Genomic DNA, 13148 nt, shown 5'->3' with positions numbered 1-13148 from the left:
CAGGACCAACCAAACTTATCATTGTGAGTGATTTCTTTCCTGCAGCACTTCTCAGCAGCGCTTAAAAACTGCTGTGCATCACTTTCCTATAGGACAGAGAAATTCCTACAGGTTTTGTAGCAGATGGCAGCTGAATGGAGGCATCTCTGTAAATAAATCCATCCCTACTCCCTGGCCATGGAGACACCCCTGCTCAAATATGAACCTTCTGGATCTTGGCTGGGGAAGGAAAGAGAAATTCTACATTCTCAAGGGCTCTGCTCTGTACAAGGTATTTTACCCCTTCATGGAAGTGATCTCTAATTCATTATTTATTGGGATAAGAAAATTTTTCTTCCCAAATAAATGAGCCTGTGTGCAGTCCCGGGAGGTTTGGGAAAAGTCCTTATCAGGAGAAGGGCTCTCTCATTCCCTGTTTCTATTTAAAAAGTGCCAGACAAAGAAGCAAAACATTTTTAATGACTTCCATGGCCCTGCTTATCTTCTCTAATGCTTAGGAATCATTCCTGAAGAAAAGAGAATTCATGTTCAGAATCTTCCCCTCTTTTCTATGCTTCTTTCCATAAAAGCATTATTCCCAACTCACCCCTTCCAAGGAGCACACTTAATTCTGTGTTATGCTCTTTTCTGCCTACAGAAGTGACTGAAAATATCAAGACTGACTCTGTCCTCAGAGTCCATCCATGAAACAAATAAATCCCCTTCAATTTTTATTTTCTTTTGAATAATTTCCCTGGGGCTGAGGCAAAGTTGCAAGAGCTCAGTCCCGAAGACTGGGGCGCGCCTCAGGTGTGATCAGGCTCTGCTCTCCAAACCAAAAGAGAGATTGGGAGTCCCTTGGAGCACCTCAGTGGAAAGGTCTCCGTGTCCTCCTCCTCCTTCATGCTCCGTAAGCAGCTGCTCTCCCTCTCCCCAGGGCAGCGTTACCTGCCTCTCCTCCATCACCGCAATTCCGCAATTCCAGCTCTGCGAGCGCCGGGATGCGCCGGAGCAGCGGCCGTGGGAGGGGGAGCGCGGCACCGGGCGGATGCCAGCGGGAAGGAGGGATTTCCCCGCTCCAGAGATGAAAGGAAGCCCCAGAGCAGGCTCTCCCCCTTTCCCGAGGAGATGGGGTTTCTCTCCCTTACTTTTAGCAGCAGAGCTAAAACACATTCGCCATGCATTTGTAAAATACACGGAACGAAAGCACGTGGAGGGGAAATAATTTATTATTCCTTAAGTGTCTTCCTAATTTTATATTCATTTTGTCAAATCACATTGCAGAGAATACCTTCCCCTTTTCAATACCTCATATTTTTTTCTTCACAGTTCATTATACACACTCCCTTAATCAAATATGCTCCACCTTGGAAGTAATTATCAGATACTCCCCAAGGGCTACGACTGCTGAATATATTATGGGTCTCTGCTGTGGTAGGAAAGCAGGAGAGAGAGAAGGAGAACTCAGATGAGGTTCATAATCTTGATTACACTGACATCAACTTAACTTCTTACCCTGGAGGGAGTGGTCTTCCCAAAGCAACATGGGTTACAGTGATGGAGCGAGCCACTCCACGAAACACAGAGATTTTATTCTCCCCCAGCTCCTCTGCTTGCCAGCACAGGGTTGCTGTGGGACAGCTGAAGAGATGTTCAGGCCATGCCAGCCCAGAAAATTCAACCCTTGCAGCTCTGGAGGGGCTGTGAGAGCCACAGGACACTGTTCCAGCCTGGCCTAGTGACAACTTGCTCCCTGCCCCAAAACAGGCTCCCTCCATGGCATGGACTGCCCACCACTGGCCTGGGCTGTGCCAGCAGCAGGGCACTGCAGGGGCTGGGCATGCAGGAAGGGCTCAGTCCTGAATGCACAGCTGTCCTCACGTGGCACCCTGGAACTCTTGAGCAGCCACCCACAGCCAAGCCTTCTCTGGGTGCGTGTGCAATATGAGCTGCTGTTGAGAAACCTCACTATTAATTATGCTCCACAGTCCTGTTTTAATTAGAAGACAAACTGTTGTGGGAATACAAGCCTAAATTCAGACCTCAGGCCTTTTCATTAATAATTTTCCCTGAACATGTCAAAATAGCGCAGTCGGTCCATGCTTTTTCTGTTTTTTCTTTTGCCTCCCTTCAGTTCAGGCACTAAGGATGGTTTGATGGTGAATCATTGTCTCTGACACTGCCACCAAACCAGACCAGATTCTGGCATCCCCCCTCTTCCCAAGGAGCACCTTCATTCCTCCAGTTATCAACTGGTTTCCAAAAGCCCAAGCACACCTGGGAAACAACTCCTGTCTACCCCTGGCACTGAGATACCACCAGCTCTTGTCACTTAGGAAAATCCCACTTTTGCCCATATTGTCCTGGGAGGAGGGGGGGAACACATCCACAGCAGCTGAGGAGAAGCCACCCCTCCCCGTGAGACACCTACCATGTCTGTGTCCGAGACAGGGCCGAAACTCGTCACGTAAATGTCTGTCTTGACTTCAGTTACACTGTCTGGGACAAAAAGAAAAAAAAGAAAAGCAAAAAAGAGCAATTAGAGAGCTGAATTTCCTTGTGCAGGCAAGGCTTTGAGGTTTGTTATATGGTGTTTATTCCTGCTCTGCTGAACCCTCAGCACCGTGCTCTGTGCCCCAAACAACGGCTGATTTTATCACTGGTAATTGGGCACATTCATCTCCAGTGCAGCTCTGCTGCTTCCCATGCTTACACTGAGGACAAATCTGTCCCACACAATGCGTATTTACAGAATCTGTGCGGCTGCATGATCCACACCCTGCTACAGATCCACATGTTTTCAACCCAGAGGTAAGCCCTGATGCTTTGAAACTCCTTTTTAATCTGAAATCCCTTTGTGTCTCCCAGCCAGATAAACAGCCTAGCAATGTTCCAGCAGTTTTAGGGAACCCTGGGTTTGTTACAGCTCCAGGCTTATCTGTATGTAAAAAGAATCAATATTCTGATTGCCTTTTACTGCCATCGTGCTTGCTGTTCTCCTAAGTGCCTCACTCTCACAAAGCTGCTGCTGCTCACTCGTCACGTGCAGCCCCTGCATCCCGGGCTGAGATTCCCTCACGGATGCTGAGCAGCAGCTTCACTGCCCCTGCAAAGCCACAGGGCCCCAGTGCCTGCCCAGCTGCTAAAGCCAGGGGCCATTTTAACCACATGCCTTCAGATAACCTGGAGTGCTGAACACAGCCAGCAGCACGTGCACACAGAGCTCTCCTTCCTGGCTTCCTGGGATTTTGGCGTGTTTCCCAATTGACACCTCTGCTGCCACCCTGCTTTGCGGGGAAATCGAGGCACAGCGATTTCCCAGATTTACAGACCTGTGCTCTGCCCACTGGGTTGTGCTCACAACATGATGGATGAGCTGCCTTGAGTTCAGCACTCAGTTCCCATAAATCCTCCCCACTTTAGGGATAGATCATGCTGTTGTGCGGCACTAGCTGGCTCGGAGCTGCTCTCCTAATGAAAGAACCAATTTAAAGCTGCAAAGCAGAGTTCATGTTTTATGCGCAGGACCCAATTTTGGCCATTGCAGCAGCCTTGCAAGTAGCCTGGATGGCCCATTGTTTAATTTAGTTATGGAAATCCTTCTGTCCCCTGAGAGTCATTTTGCAGTACTATGAAGCTTAGGTTTGTGTTTCAAAGTTTTACATCCCAAAATTAGATAATGCATTCTGGCAGGGTTTTCTCCTTAATGGCTAAAATATACATATACATGTCTTCAGTTATTATGGCTGAGAAGCTTTTGATGCAGCCCATGGCTGATATTATTGTGCTATATAAGTAACCCTTGATCTAGTCTTGATGCGCTAAAAAGAAGGTTAAAGAGAAATATGTATGTGGTACATTTTGTGAAACCCTCAGAAATCTAAACAAAATGAGCCCCTTCTGTGAGGCTGAAACACTCAGGGTATTCTCAGCCTCCCTCCAAACATCCCCCAGATGAGGCACACAGCAGAGAACATTTAGTGGTGCGAGGCTCCTTCTGCTACCCCATGCGGCGAGAGAAAGCTCATTATGCCTTGGAGAAAACACAAAACTCTCCCTCCCCTCCCCTCCTGGGCATCCATTCTGCAGCCATGGACAGCAGATCAGGAGCTGTGGCCACCCATGGCCAGGGAAGGCAGTCCCTGGGGGGTGCAGGATAAGCTGTGCCCTGCTCAGAGGGACGGGGGCTCACGGAAGGGTCTGTGCTTCAACGTGCTCTGCGGGGTCCAAGCACAGGGGGAGGGATTCAGGAAGCCAGCAGAAGACAAAAAGGCAGAATTCATTTTGGACACCTTTTGATATGATCCTGCAGTCTTTAAATGAGCTTTTATGTCCTCATCATGCTGTAACCTGGCTGATACAGAGCTCCAGAGACCCCTTCTTGACCCCTCAATCTACTGGTAAATCCAATCAAAGATAATGGCATTAGGAAACTTCAATAATCTATTAATAACTTATTAATATTAATAACTAATTACAACCCGTGTCTGAAGAGAATCCCCCATTTCCAGACTGCAGAATTACCCCCTGGCAAGGCCATGCAGCACCCAGAGAAGGGACAAGCTGGGGCTTCACCACTGGCTCAGTGATGTCCCTCAGCTCTGAGAAAAATGAGCTTCTTGCACCTCTCATGGCAAAAGCAGACTGAACCCTCCCTGTTAATATGTGCTCCTAAGGGCAGGATTTGGCTGGGATCCGGAGGGATTTCTGAAATTAAATCATTGCTACGCAGGCAGGGATTTCAGCAGAGCTGGGAAATCCAGAGATAAGTAAAATAGCAGCAGAACAGAGCAAGCTCCAGCCTCAGAGATTCACTTCCCTTGTGATCCCACAGCCCAAGAGCACCTGCACTGCTCCCAGCTCTGTGACTGTGAGACCTCCACCTGCAGAGAAATCAGCAGCTGCCCCAGCAGCCTCCCCTCTCCTCACCCTCACACTGACCCACCCAGAGCCTGAATGAGATGAAATCTCATCTGCTTTTTCAGCAAGAGAAAACTGATAGAAAAGCATCTCCTTCCTCTGCTTAGAGACATGGTAGGGAAATTCTTATTTTCTGCTCAAGCCATAGATGTGCTCACACACACAGCTTGGCTGTCTTGCACAGTTCTCACCAAAGATTTAACAATTAAGGACATTATAGGGGAGTAGGCACTTTTCCTAGAACTGCTGCAAAACACAAAATGGCATTTTTCATTTCCTAGCAGCATCCTTCCCTGTAATTCAATTTTTTTACAGGCACGAGTCGAGCCTTCAAGGCTGCTGGGGTGGCAGGTGGATGCTGCCAGTCCTGTTTATAACCAGGGAAACAAAAATGCAAGGGCTGGGTTCAGGTAGGAAGCTGGAGCCAGAAGCAGAGCCCTAGGTCTGGCTGCCCTAAGGATTGGCACAACACTGCCCAACAGAGCCCTTGGTGAGCTGCCCAAGCCCCTTCCAGCCACCCTGCTGAGCTGCTGCACCAGGAAAGCAAAAAAAGACCCCGAAGCCAACATGAAACTGGAAGAGCAAGAGATTTCAGGTTCAGTATTTGAACTGAGTTTAGAGATCCAAGTGGCATGCCGTGTTCCCAAGTCATCTGTTTGAGGATGACTCCCTTGTCTGGGGGCTTTGCCCATTTATAGGCTCGGTTTATTCCCGAGCTTCAGCACAACCATGTTGCTAGGAACAATTTGGAGCAAGTGTGAGAGCAGAACAAGGTGCTGCAGGTCAGCAGGGCTGCCCCTTCCCCCTGGGGTACAGAGCCTGCTCCTGCCTTGCTCCCAGCTGTAGAAATCCCCCACAGCTGGGCAGATCTGCAATGCAAATGGCAAACCAAACCACCCTTCCCACAGTGTTACCATGGCACTTACTACACCTGCCTGCTTTTTGAGAGCTACCCCTCTCCTCCAGGAACCTGCTGCCCCAGATCTGGCTGCTTGTGTACCCCACAATCCCCCTCCCAGCCCCGAGGGGAGGGACAGCTCCAGCCCCCGCAGCCCCACACCAGCGGGTCTGTCACTTCCCTGGGTGTGCACAGGGGGTAAAGCAGCAGCAGCTGTCGCTGAGGTGCTTTCAGGCTTTCTATTTCCCCTGTGCCCCATCCCAGCCCTTCCCATCTCCCTGCCCCAAGGCAGACATCCCCTTTCTCCCGCAATTCCCTTTAAGTGCTCTTGACTCCCCGGCCCGGGAGGAGATAGCTATTATTTACAAAATGATGGAGTGCTATTTTTACTGCTTCTTGGAAGCACGGGGAGCAGCGGCAGGGCTGGAACACAAATTACACCGCCTCGCTGCCTCTCCCCTCCCCGGCTGCAGAGCTGCGAGTGATCCTGGGAGGGGGGCACGGGGGGCAGAGCGGGCTCGTGTTAAACCTCCCCCTGTACTCATCCAGTGCTGTTTATTCAAGAATCACCCTTGTACCCCTGATACCCCGGCTCGGCCGGCTGTGTGTCAGCTGTGGATGTTTGGGGCCGCGTTGAGCACCGTTCGGCAGGCGGGGGTTCCAGGAGGCTGTGCCCGCACCGGGATGATGTACCTGCAGCTGGGATGATGTACCTGCAGCTGGGATGCTGTGCTCGCAGCTGGGATGCTGTGCCTGCACCGGGGTGCTGTGCCTGCACCGGGGAGCTGTGCCTGCACCGAGATGCTGTGCCCGCACCGGGATGCTGTGCCTGCACCGGGATGCTGTGCCCGCACCGGGATGCTGTGCTGGCAGCCGGGCCGCTGTGCCTGCAGCCGTGCAGCCGGGCGCTGGGGGCTCCCGAGTGATGCGTGCTGTGAAAAACAGGGGCGAAGCCGCAGCGGCTCCGTGCAGGGGATTCCTGGATGCTGCGCTGACGTCAGGGAGGCTGCACAGCCCCGGCGCGGAGGATCGGGATGAGCCGGGGGATGGGGAGCTCCTCCAGGCAGCTCCGGCTGTGCGGGGACCTAAGGGAGCTGGGAGGTGGCAAACCCGTCTGCACTGGTGTTTCTGTGAGGGGCAGTGTAGCTGAGAAGAGAAGGGTTCAGGATTTTCTGCAGACAGGGGTGCAAACCGTCCATCCACTCCAAGTCAGCTCTTGGAGGGAAATGTTTCTGCTCTGGGCTCCAATATCCCATCTCCAGCTGTGGTCACAGCCTAAGAAGGGCAGTAACAAGCTGGTAGTGCCCCTTAACTCCCTCCTAGACAATGCCGTTTATCCTCAGCTCAAGAATTTCTGAGGTCCCCTTATTCGGTGCCCCCTCATTCTGTGTCCCCTAAAAACCACACAAAACCCTTGGAGAAGGATTCCCACCAGCCTGTGCTGAGAACAGTGGCACCATGAAAAGAGGGGATGCAGCCTTGATCTTTTCCACATCACACAACCCAAAGTGTCACCAGGGTGACACCCAAAACCACCAGGGTGGTGTTTTCCGTCTAACTCAGCATCTCTGAGAAGGGAAACACAAGAAGTCACCTGGTACTACCCACTTCCACCTCACAGCTTTCCCCAACTCCTTCCCATAGCAATTAACAAGCAGCAAAAGGTAATTTTTGCAGCTGCACACAGAAGATCTTTGTGTGTTTCATTCTTTGCCTTTTCAGCCTCTCACTGGGGGAATTTAATTTTCCTTCCACTTTTAGCCTCTGGAACAAAAGAGGCTTCCATGACCTTTGCTACAAGCTCCACAAGCCCACTGGAGTTCAGCTGAACCACAGCCCTGGGCAGCCCTTACCATCAGAGGTGTCACTACAGCCCCAGCCAGAAACTCCACCCTTGGGGCCCTCCTCTCCCTCTGACAACTTCAGCCCCATCACACCAGGGCTGCCTTTCCCAGCCCCTACCCGTGTTTTTTCAGGTGGTTTTTAGCCTCTGGTGCTGCCTTGTTTTGGGAAGTGGGAGCTGAATGGTGTCTCCCTGCAGGATGAGAGGCCCTGAAGAACGAGGGACATCTCTGGCTGGTGTGGCACGTGGGACCTTCTCTGTGACCTGGCACTTGGGAATGCCAGGCCAATTCTGGGAGAGGACAGGGAGGCACAAGCAGAGGTGCCCAAGAGGAGAGGGTGACGTCTCTCGACAACAATCTAAAGCTGCAGAAATGGAGACATCTACATCACCAAGCACACACCAGGAAGCCCTGATGTGGCCTTCACTGCTGCTTTCCTGCTGTGGGGGCAGTAAGACTCCCCCACACACATCAGAGTTGCTTTTCTTGCAATTTTTTTTTTCCAAGTGAGCTCAGAAATAGCAGCAGAGAAGGAAATATTGCAGTGAGCATCACTGCAGTGCTGTTGATGCCTCCTGGGCTTGTCCAGCTCAGCCAGGGGATAAAGCTGACTCCAAGGACATTGACAGAGCTCCTGCCACACAAAAGGCCACACAGCAGTGTGAGCTACTGCTAATGTCACAACCACAAACACCCCTACTGCCCCTGGAGTGCTGCCACACCAGGTATCCTGGGAGCAGAGGCTCTGCTGGGGTCAGGAGGGAAAGGCTGGGGAACAGAGGGAGCAAAAAGTCATGAGAGTCTCCTGGAATTCCCTTGCAGCCTCTGGGAAAGGGAGAGCAGAGCTGGAGAGCAGAGGTGCAGGCAGGTTTCAGCACAAACCTTTCTCTCTCTCTCCTCAGCTGGCTATAACTTGAGGGATCTCAGACAACACAGACAGAGGTCATGAACAACCTCTTCAAACTCCCAGTTCCAAAGAAAAACTACATTTTTTCAGACACTGCTTGGCTGCTGCAGCACCCCAGCAACCTTGAATATGAAATGACTTGCTCAGAAGCGAAAGCCAAGTCTCCTATCACAGACATTCACCCCTGTCTGGCAGCTCAGCCCGGGCACCTTTCCCAAAAGTGGACAGCAGTGTGTACATGTTCTTCTTCTGAGAAGAAGCAGCAAGAACATACACAGAATGTCTCAGTCCTGTCAGTGCCAAGTGGCAGCCAGCAAGGCCAGGAGTGTCACCAGGGGGCTGGCAGGTGGCCCAGCCCTTCAGAGGCCAGACAGAGCTAACAGCAACATTTAATTCCCTGAGCCACCTGAAACACCCACATCTCCAGGAAAGCTCACTTGGGCAGAAGCATCACAACACAGCCAAGACCCCGCTGGCCCCACAGGTAGTTCTGCCTACCCAGACCTCAGCACCTCTGATGGCACCTCCCTTTCTCTAGGAAGCAGAGATGACGATGAGCAGGGTCCATGGATGAAGGCTGGTGACCTGGGACAGAGTGGTTAAAGATGACAGGATGCTCATCTACTGCAAAGTGGGGTCAGCCAAGGACAGAGCACTGGGAAATCTGTGCTCTGCAGAATAAACCACATAGTAAGGGAAGAAACAATATAAATGTCTGAAACAAATGTCTTATCTCAGCAAAAGCAGGGGTGAGTAAGAGCCTGCAGGGGATTGCCAACAAGGCCTTTGGGTTGGATCCTTATCTAGCTCTGCCATGTCACAAACGATTTGTCTCACACAGTTTTGCCTGGCTATTTGCTTGATTCTGGAGTAACTGGGTCTGTGTAACAGCTCTGACACCCTCAGTTATGCTTCCAGTGACTTCTGCAGGGTTATGATCAAAAGGACATCACATTTAGATGGGGAACAAGGCTATCTGCTGCTCACAGGAAAGCATCAAGCCTGTTTCCCCAGTCCTGGGGTGCCCAGGCTTTTTTTCATCCACTGCTGCTGCTCCAATCCCCTGGCACTGCCTGCATTTGCTGTACAGCCAGTTCCCAAGTTGCTGCTCTGTGAGCCATGGTGATTAATTACTACCTTCTCTCTGGTGTGATGGCACATCAGTGTCTACAATTGCGTGTCCTCCAGCCAGACTAGAGAGAAATCATCCAATCTGTAAACACAGCTACCCATGTGTTGTCACTTCCAGCTGTGCTTCTCTCCTTTCTCCCCTCAACCTGGATATTTCAGGGAGAATGAGGAATTCAAAAGAATTCCAGGGGCTGTCTCAAGAGCCAGCCAACAACGAAGCCGCTCACATGTGACGAGAGAAATCAGCATGGTCTGCAATTACATGTGCTCAATTCTTCAGCCCAGATGAAGTGAGATGATGCCTGTCAAAGCCTCAGAAAGACAGCCTACCCTGGCTCCCTTTCTTGTCAGGGCCACGGAGAGCTGAGGCAGGGAATAGATTGATTCCCTGTCTCACACCACATGCTGCAGATGCAGAGTTCTCACATGGCTGCAACCAATGTCCTCTGCAGGAAGGAGCTGCAGGACCATGAAGTGACCCAGTTACCACTTGAGTGTGGCTTGTCTGGGATTTATGGCACACTCTCGGGCAGAGATGGATGTCTAATTGCTGGGCACAAACTCCTTGGGGTGTGTAGGGAATATCAGCTTGGTTTTTGGAAGAGAAATCCCTCAGGAGTCTGCAAATGGTCTGTACACGTGCTGGTGGCTCTGACCCAGGTCTGAGCTCTCTCCACACCTACAGAACTCCATAACCAACAGAGCTGGGATCAAGGCACAACTATTGCTTAAAGCAGAGCTCTCAGACACACTTGGCTCCTCAGCACAGTGCTGGGAGGCACAGGGGGCATCTGCTGCTCCCTGTTGGGTGAGCAACTGCACTCCCTCCCCAGCCCTTCCGTGGGGTAACAGCACAGGTACCCAGCTTTCTGCTGTGACCTCGCTGCACTGCTCCTTTGTCTGAACACACACTGGCTGAGGGCACTCCAGGCATACCTGGCACGCCCAGGTGTTGCTGTAGAAGGTGCTACAGGGATTTCACACCCTCCCATGCTGGTGAAAGGCATTTTCTCACACTTGTCAAGAGTGTTGGGGTGCAGGTTACAGCTCTATCCAGCAGAGCAGCCTAGGAGAGATGCTGCTTTACCAGGAGAGGAGCCTGCTTCCCTCAGATCAGGGATTCCTCCCTGATTTTCTGATGCCTAACACCAGTTGATCCCACCTAGTTACCTTTCTCAGCTTTGGGTCTTTTTCCACTCAGCTTCATAATTCCACAAATCTTGGAGGGACTCCAAATCTCAGAGTTATCCACCTTTTCTGTCAGGCTTTGCTCAGATCAGCCAGCAAGCTCTAAAGCTTATGGAAGACAAAAGGCAGCAAGATGGGTGTGATAAGCCTTACACCATTAGAAGCCCTGGCTAAACACCTACCACAAGGCTCCACTGAATGTGATTTAATTTAGCTTGCCCCCCTTTTAACCATGTGCACATATTTTTATCACCACATTGAGATACACATCCAGGGGTTAGACTCAGGATGTGGTGCAAGTTATTGATAAACATCCACTCCAGCAGGGACAGAAGAAAGAGTCAGAAGCAGCAACTGCTGGAGGGTGTGCAGCCATGGAGGCTTTATACACACCCCTCATTCTCACACATACAGACTACAAACAGAGCCTACAAATTAGCTGTGCTATTTTTGCCACAGACAGAACTAAGACAGAATGAACAAAGCTACTGTCGTTACTATTTTAAGGACTCAGGACACCCTCAGATGCCAGGAAGACAGAGGAGGAATATGTATGTATGAGCAAGCTTTTAGAGGTTCTGCAGTGCTCCCAGACCCTGTGGTAATGGAAGGGAGATGCTACATAAACATGTTTGTTATATATTATAAATACAATGGGAAAATGTGTGAATATAAATTAGCATGCATAATTTAACATAGTCAGTATTAAAGCCTGGCCTTGATGGCTAAGCCAGAGGCACTGGGGAAAGGGAATCCCTGCTGGTCCCTGTGGACAGGGGAAGAGCAGTGAGCAAGGCCGTGGTGCCAGCTGGTACATCCAGCTGTGTCCTGAGGAAACCAAAGCCAGGAGAATTCTGCTGCAGGAGCAGTAATGTGAGGGCAAAAATGCCAGTCTGCTACCTCAGCATTGGGCAAACCCACTCCATGTTACCTGCAAAGCACCTGTGGTCTGGTTTGGGCCTCCCTTGATGACCTTGTTCAGTTAATTCTCCCCTTTAGGGATCAATGACTGAGTTCTTGCTGGCCATGCCAAAGGATCTTGGTGAACAGAACCCTCAGGGAAGGATTGCAGCAGGTTCAGCACCTCAGTGCTGTGCCTGAGGCTGCAAACACAGCAGAGATGAGGCACCAAAACAAAGCACTGCTGTATCCCTCCACACATGAACAACCCAGCTGGGAAAACCACCTATTAGACCAGGCTTATCCATAACCTACATGAACGCCGTGTGCCTCTGAATCTTCTTCCTCAGGCAGACTGACCCTGGCAGGTTTTTGCTTACTCCCTTTCCTAAAAACAGAGCCTTTAGGTAAGTCATTTTCAGCAAGTCTTTCTTTAACAGAAATCACCACCTCCCAACAGGCCACAGTTGCTTTAAGAGGAGTTAGAAAATCTTCAGATCAGTGCCAGTAACATCCTTGGAGTTTGTAAAGCAATTACTGAGCTCTGCAATTCATCAGGCAGATCCCCAGGAAAAAGATAAGCACGAAGGTGCAATACAAAACTGCTGCTGCCAACCTGATAATCATTGATAGACAACAGAGAAAACAGCTGCAAAGATTGGAAAGGAAGGAAGCAAACAGGGCAATGCAAGAAAAATCAGAGAATCATTAAGGCTGGAAAAGATCAAGTCCAACCCTCAACCCAGCACCACAACCACATCCACCACTAAGCCATGCCCTCAAGTGCCACATTCATGTGTTTTTTGAATATTTCCAGGAATGGTGATTCCACCACTTCACTGGGCAGCCTGTTCCAGCCTTTACAACCCTCTAAGTAAAGAACATTTCCCTAATATCCAACCAGAACCTCTGATTCGAGTTGAGGCCATTTCCTCTCACCCTGTCAGTGGTTTCCTGGGAGAAGAGACTGATCCTCACCTGTCTGCCCCCTCCTGTCAGGGAGCTGTAGAGAGCAATAAAATCACCCTGAGTCTCCTCTTCTCCAGGCTGAGCCCCCACAGCCCCTCCTGATGCTCCAGACCCTTCCCCAGCTCCATTCCCTTCCCTGGACATGCTCCAGCCCCTCAGTCTCCCTCTTGTCAGGAGGGCCCCCAAACCCAACAGTCTCACTCAAACCAAATCTGCATTAAGTGTGTGTCATTGCAGAGGGAGAAGGAAGAAAAGAGATGTCTCAGTGAAGTGTATGAGGTTTTCAGTCTGGCTCTGGGGTCCAGCCTCACCACTGCTGCTCTGCACCGTGGCTCTGAGAGGCAAGGCAGCTCTGCTGTGCCTCAGTTTCCCCATCTGCCTTCCAGCCCTGGTGCTGCTTGCCCGTGCCTCT

At 50.8% G+C, this 13148-nt stretch overlaps 1 protein-coding gene across 1 annotated transcript in view; it reads right to left on the bottom strand.

Annotated features, from left to right (window-relative positions):
- Nucleotides 1-13148, bottom strand: part of GABRA3 (gamma-aminobutyric acid type A receptor subunit alpha3) — a 55238-nt gene that overhangs the window by 23949 nt on the left and 18141 nt on the right. The window contains exon 3 of the mRNA XM_041484667.1: nucleotides 2411-2478. Coding sequence (XP_041340601.1) covers nucleotides 2411-2478 — 68 coding nt within the window. The remainder of the gene's footprint in view (nucleotides 1-2410; nucleotides 2479-13148) is intronic.

Source organism: Pyrgilauda ruficollis, unplaced genomic scaffold, assembly GCF_017590135.1.
Source record: "Pyrgilauda ruficollis isolate IOZ18807 unplaced genomic scaffold, ASM1759013v1 scaffold67, whole genome shotgun sequence".
Lineage (NCBI taxonomy): Eukaryota > Metazoa > Chordata > Aves > Passeriformes > Passeridae > Pyrgilauda > Pyrgilauda ruficollis.
The sequence above is the reverse complement of the archived record's forward strand: the minus strand, read 5'-3'. Positions and strand labels throughout refer to the sequence as shown.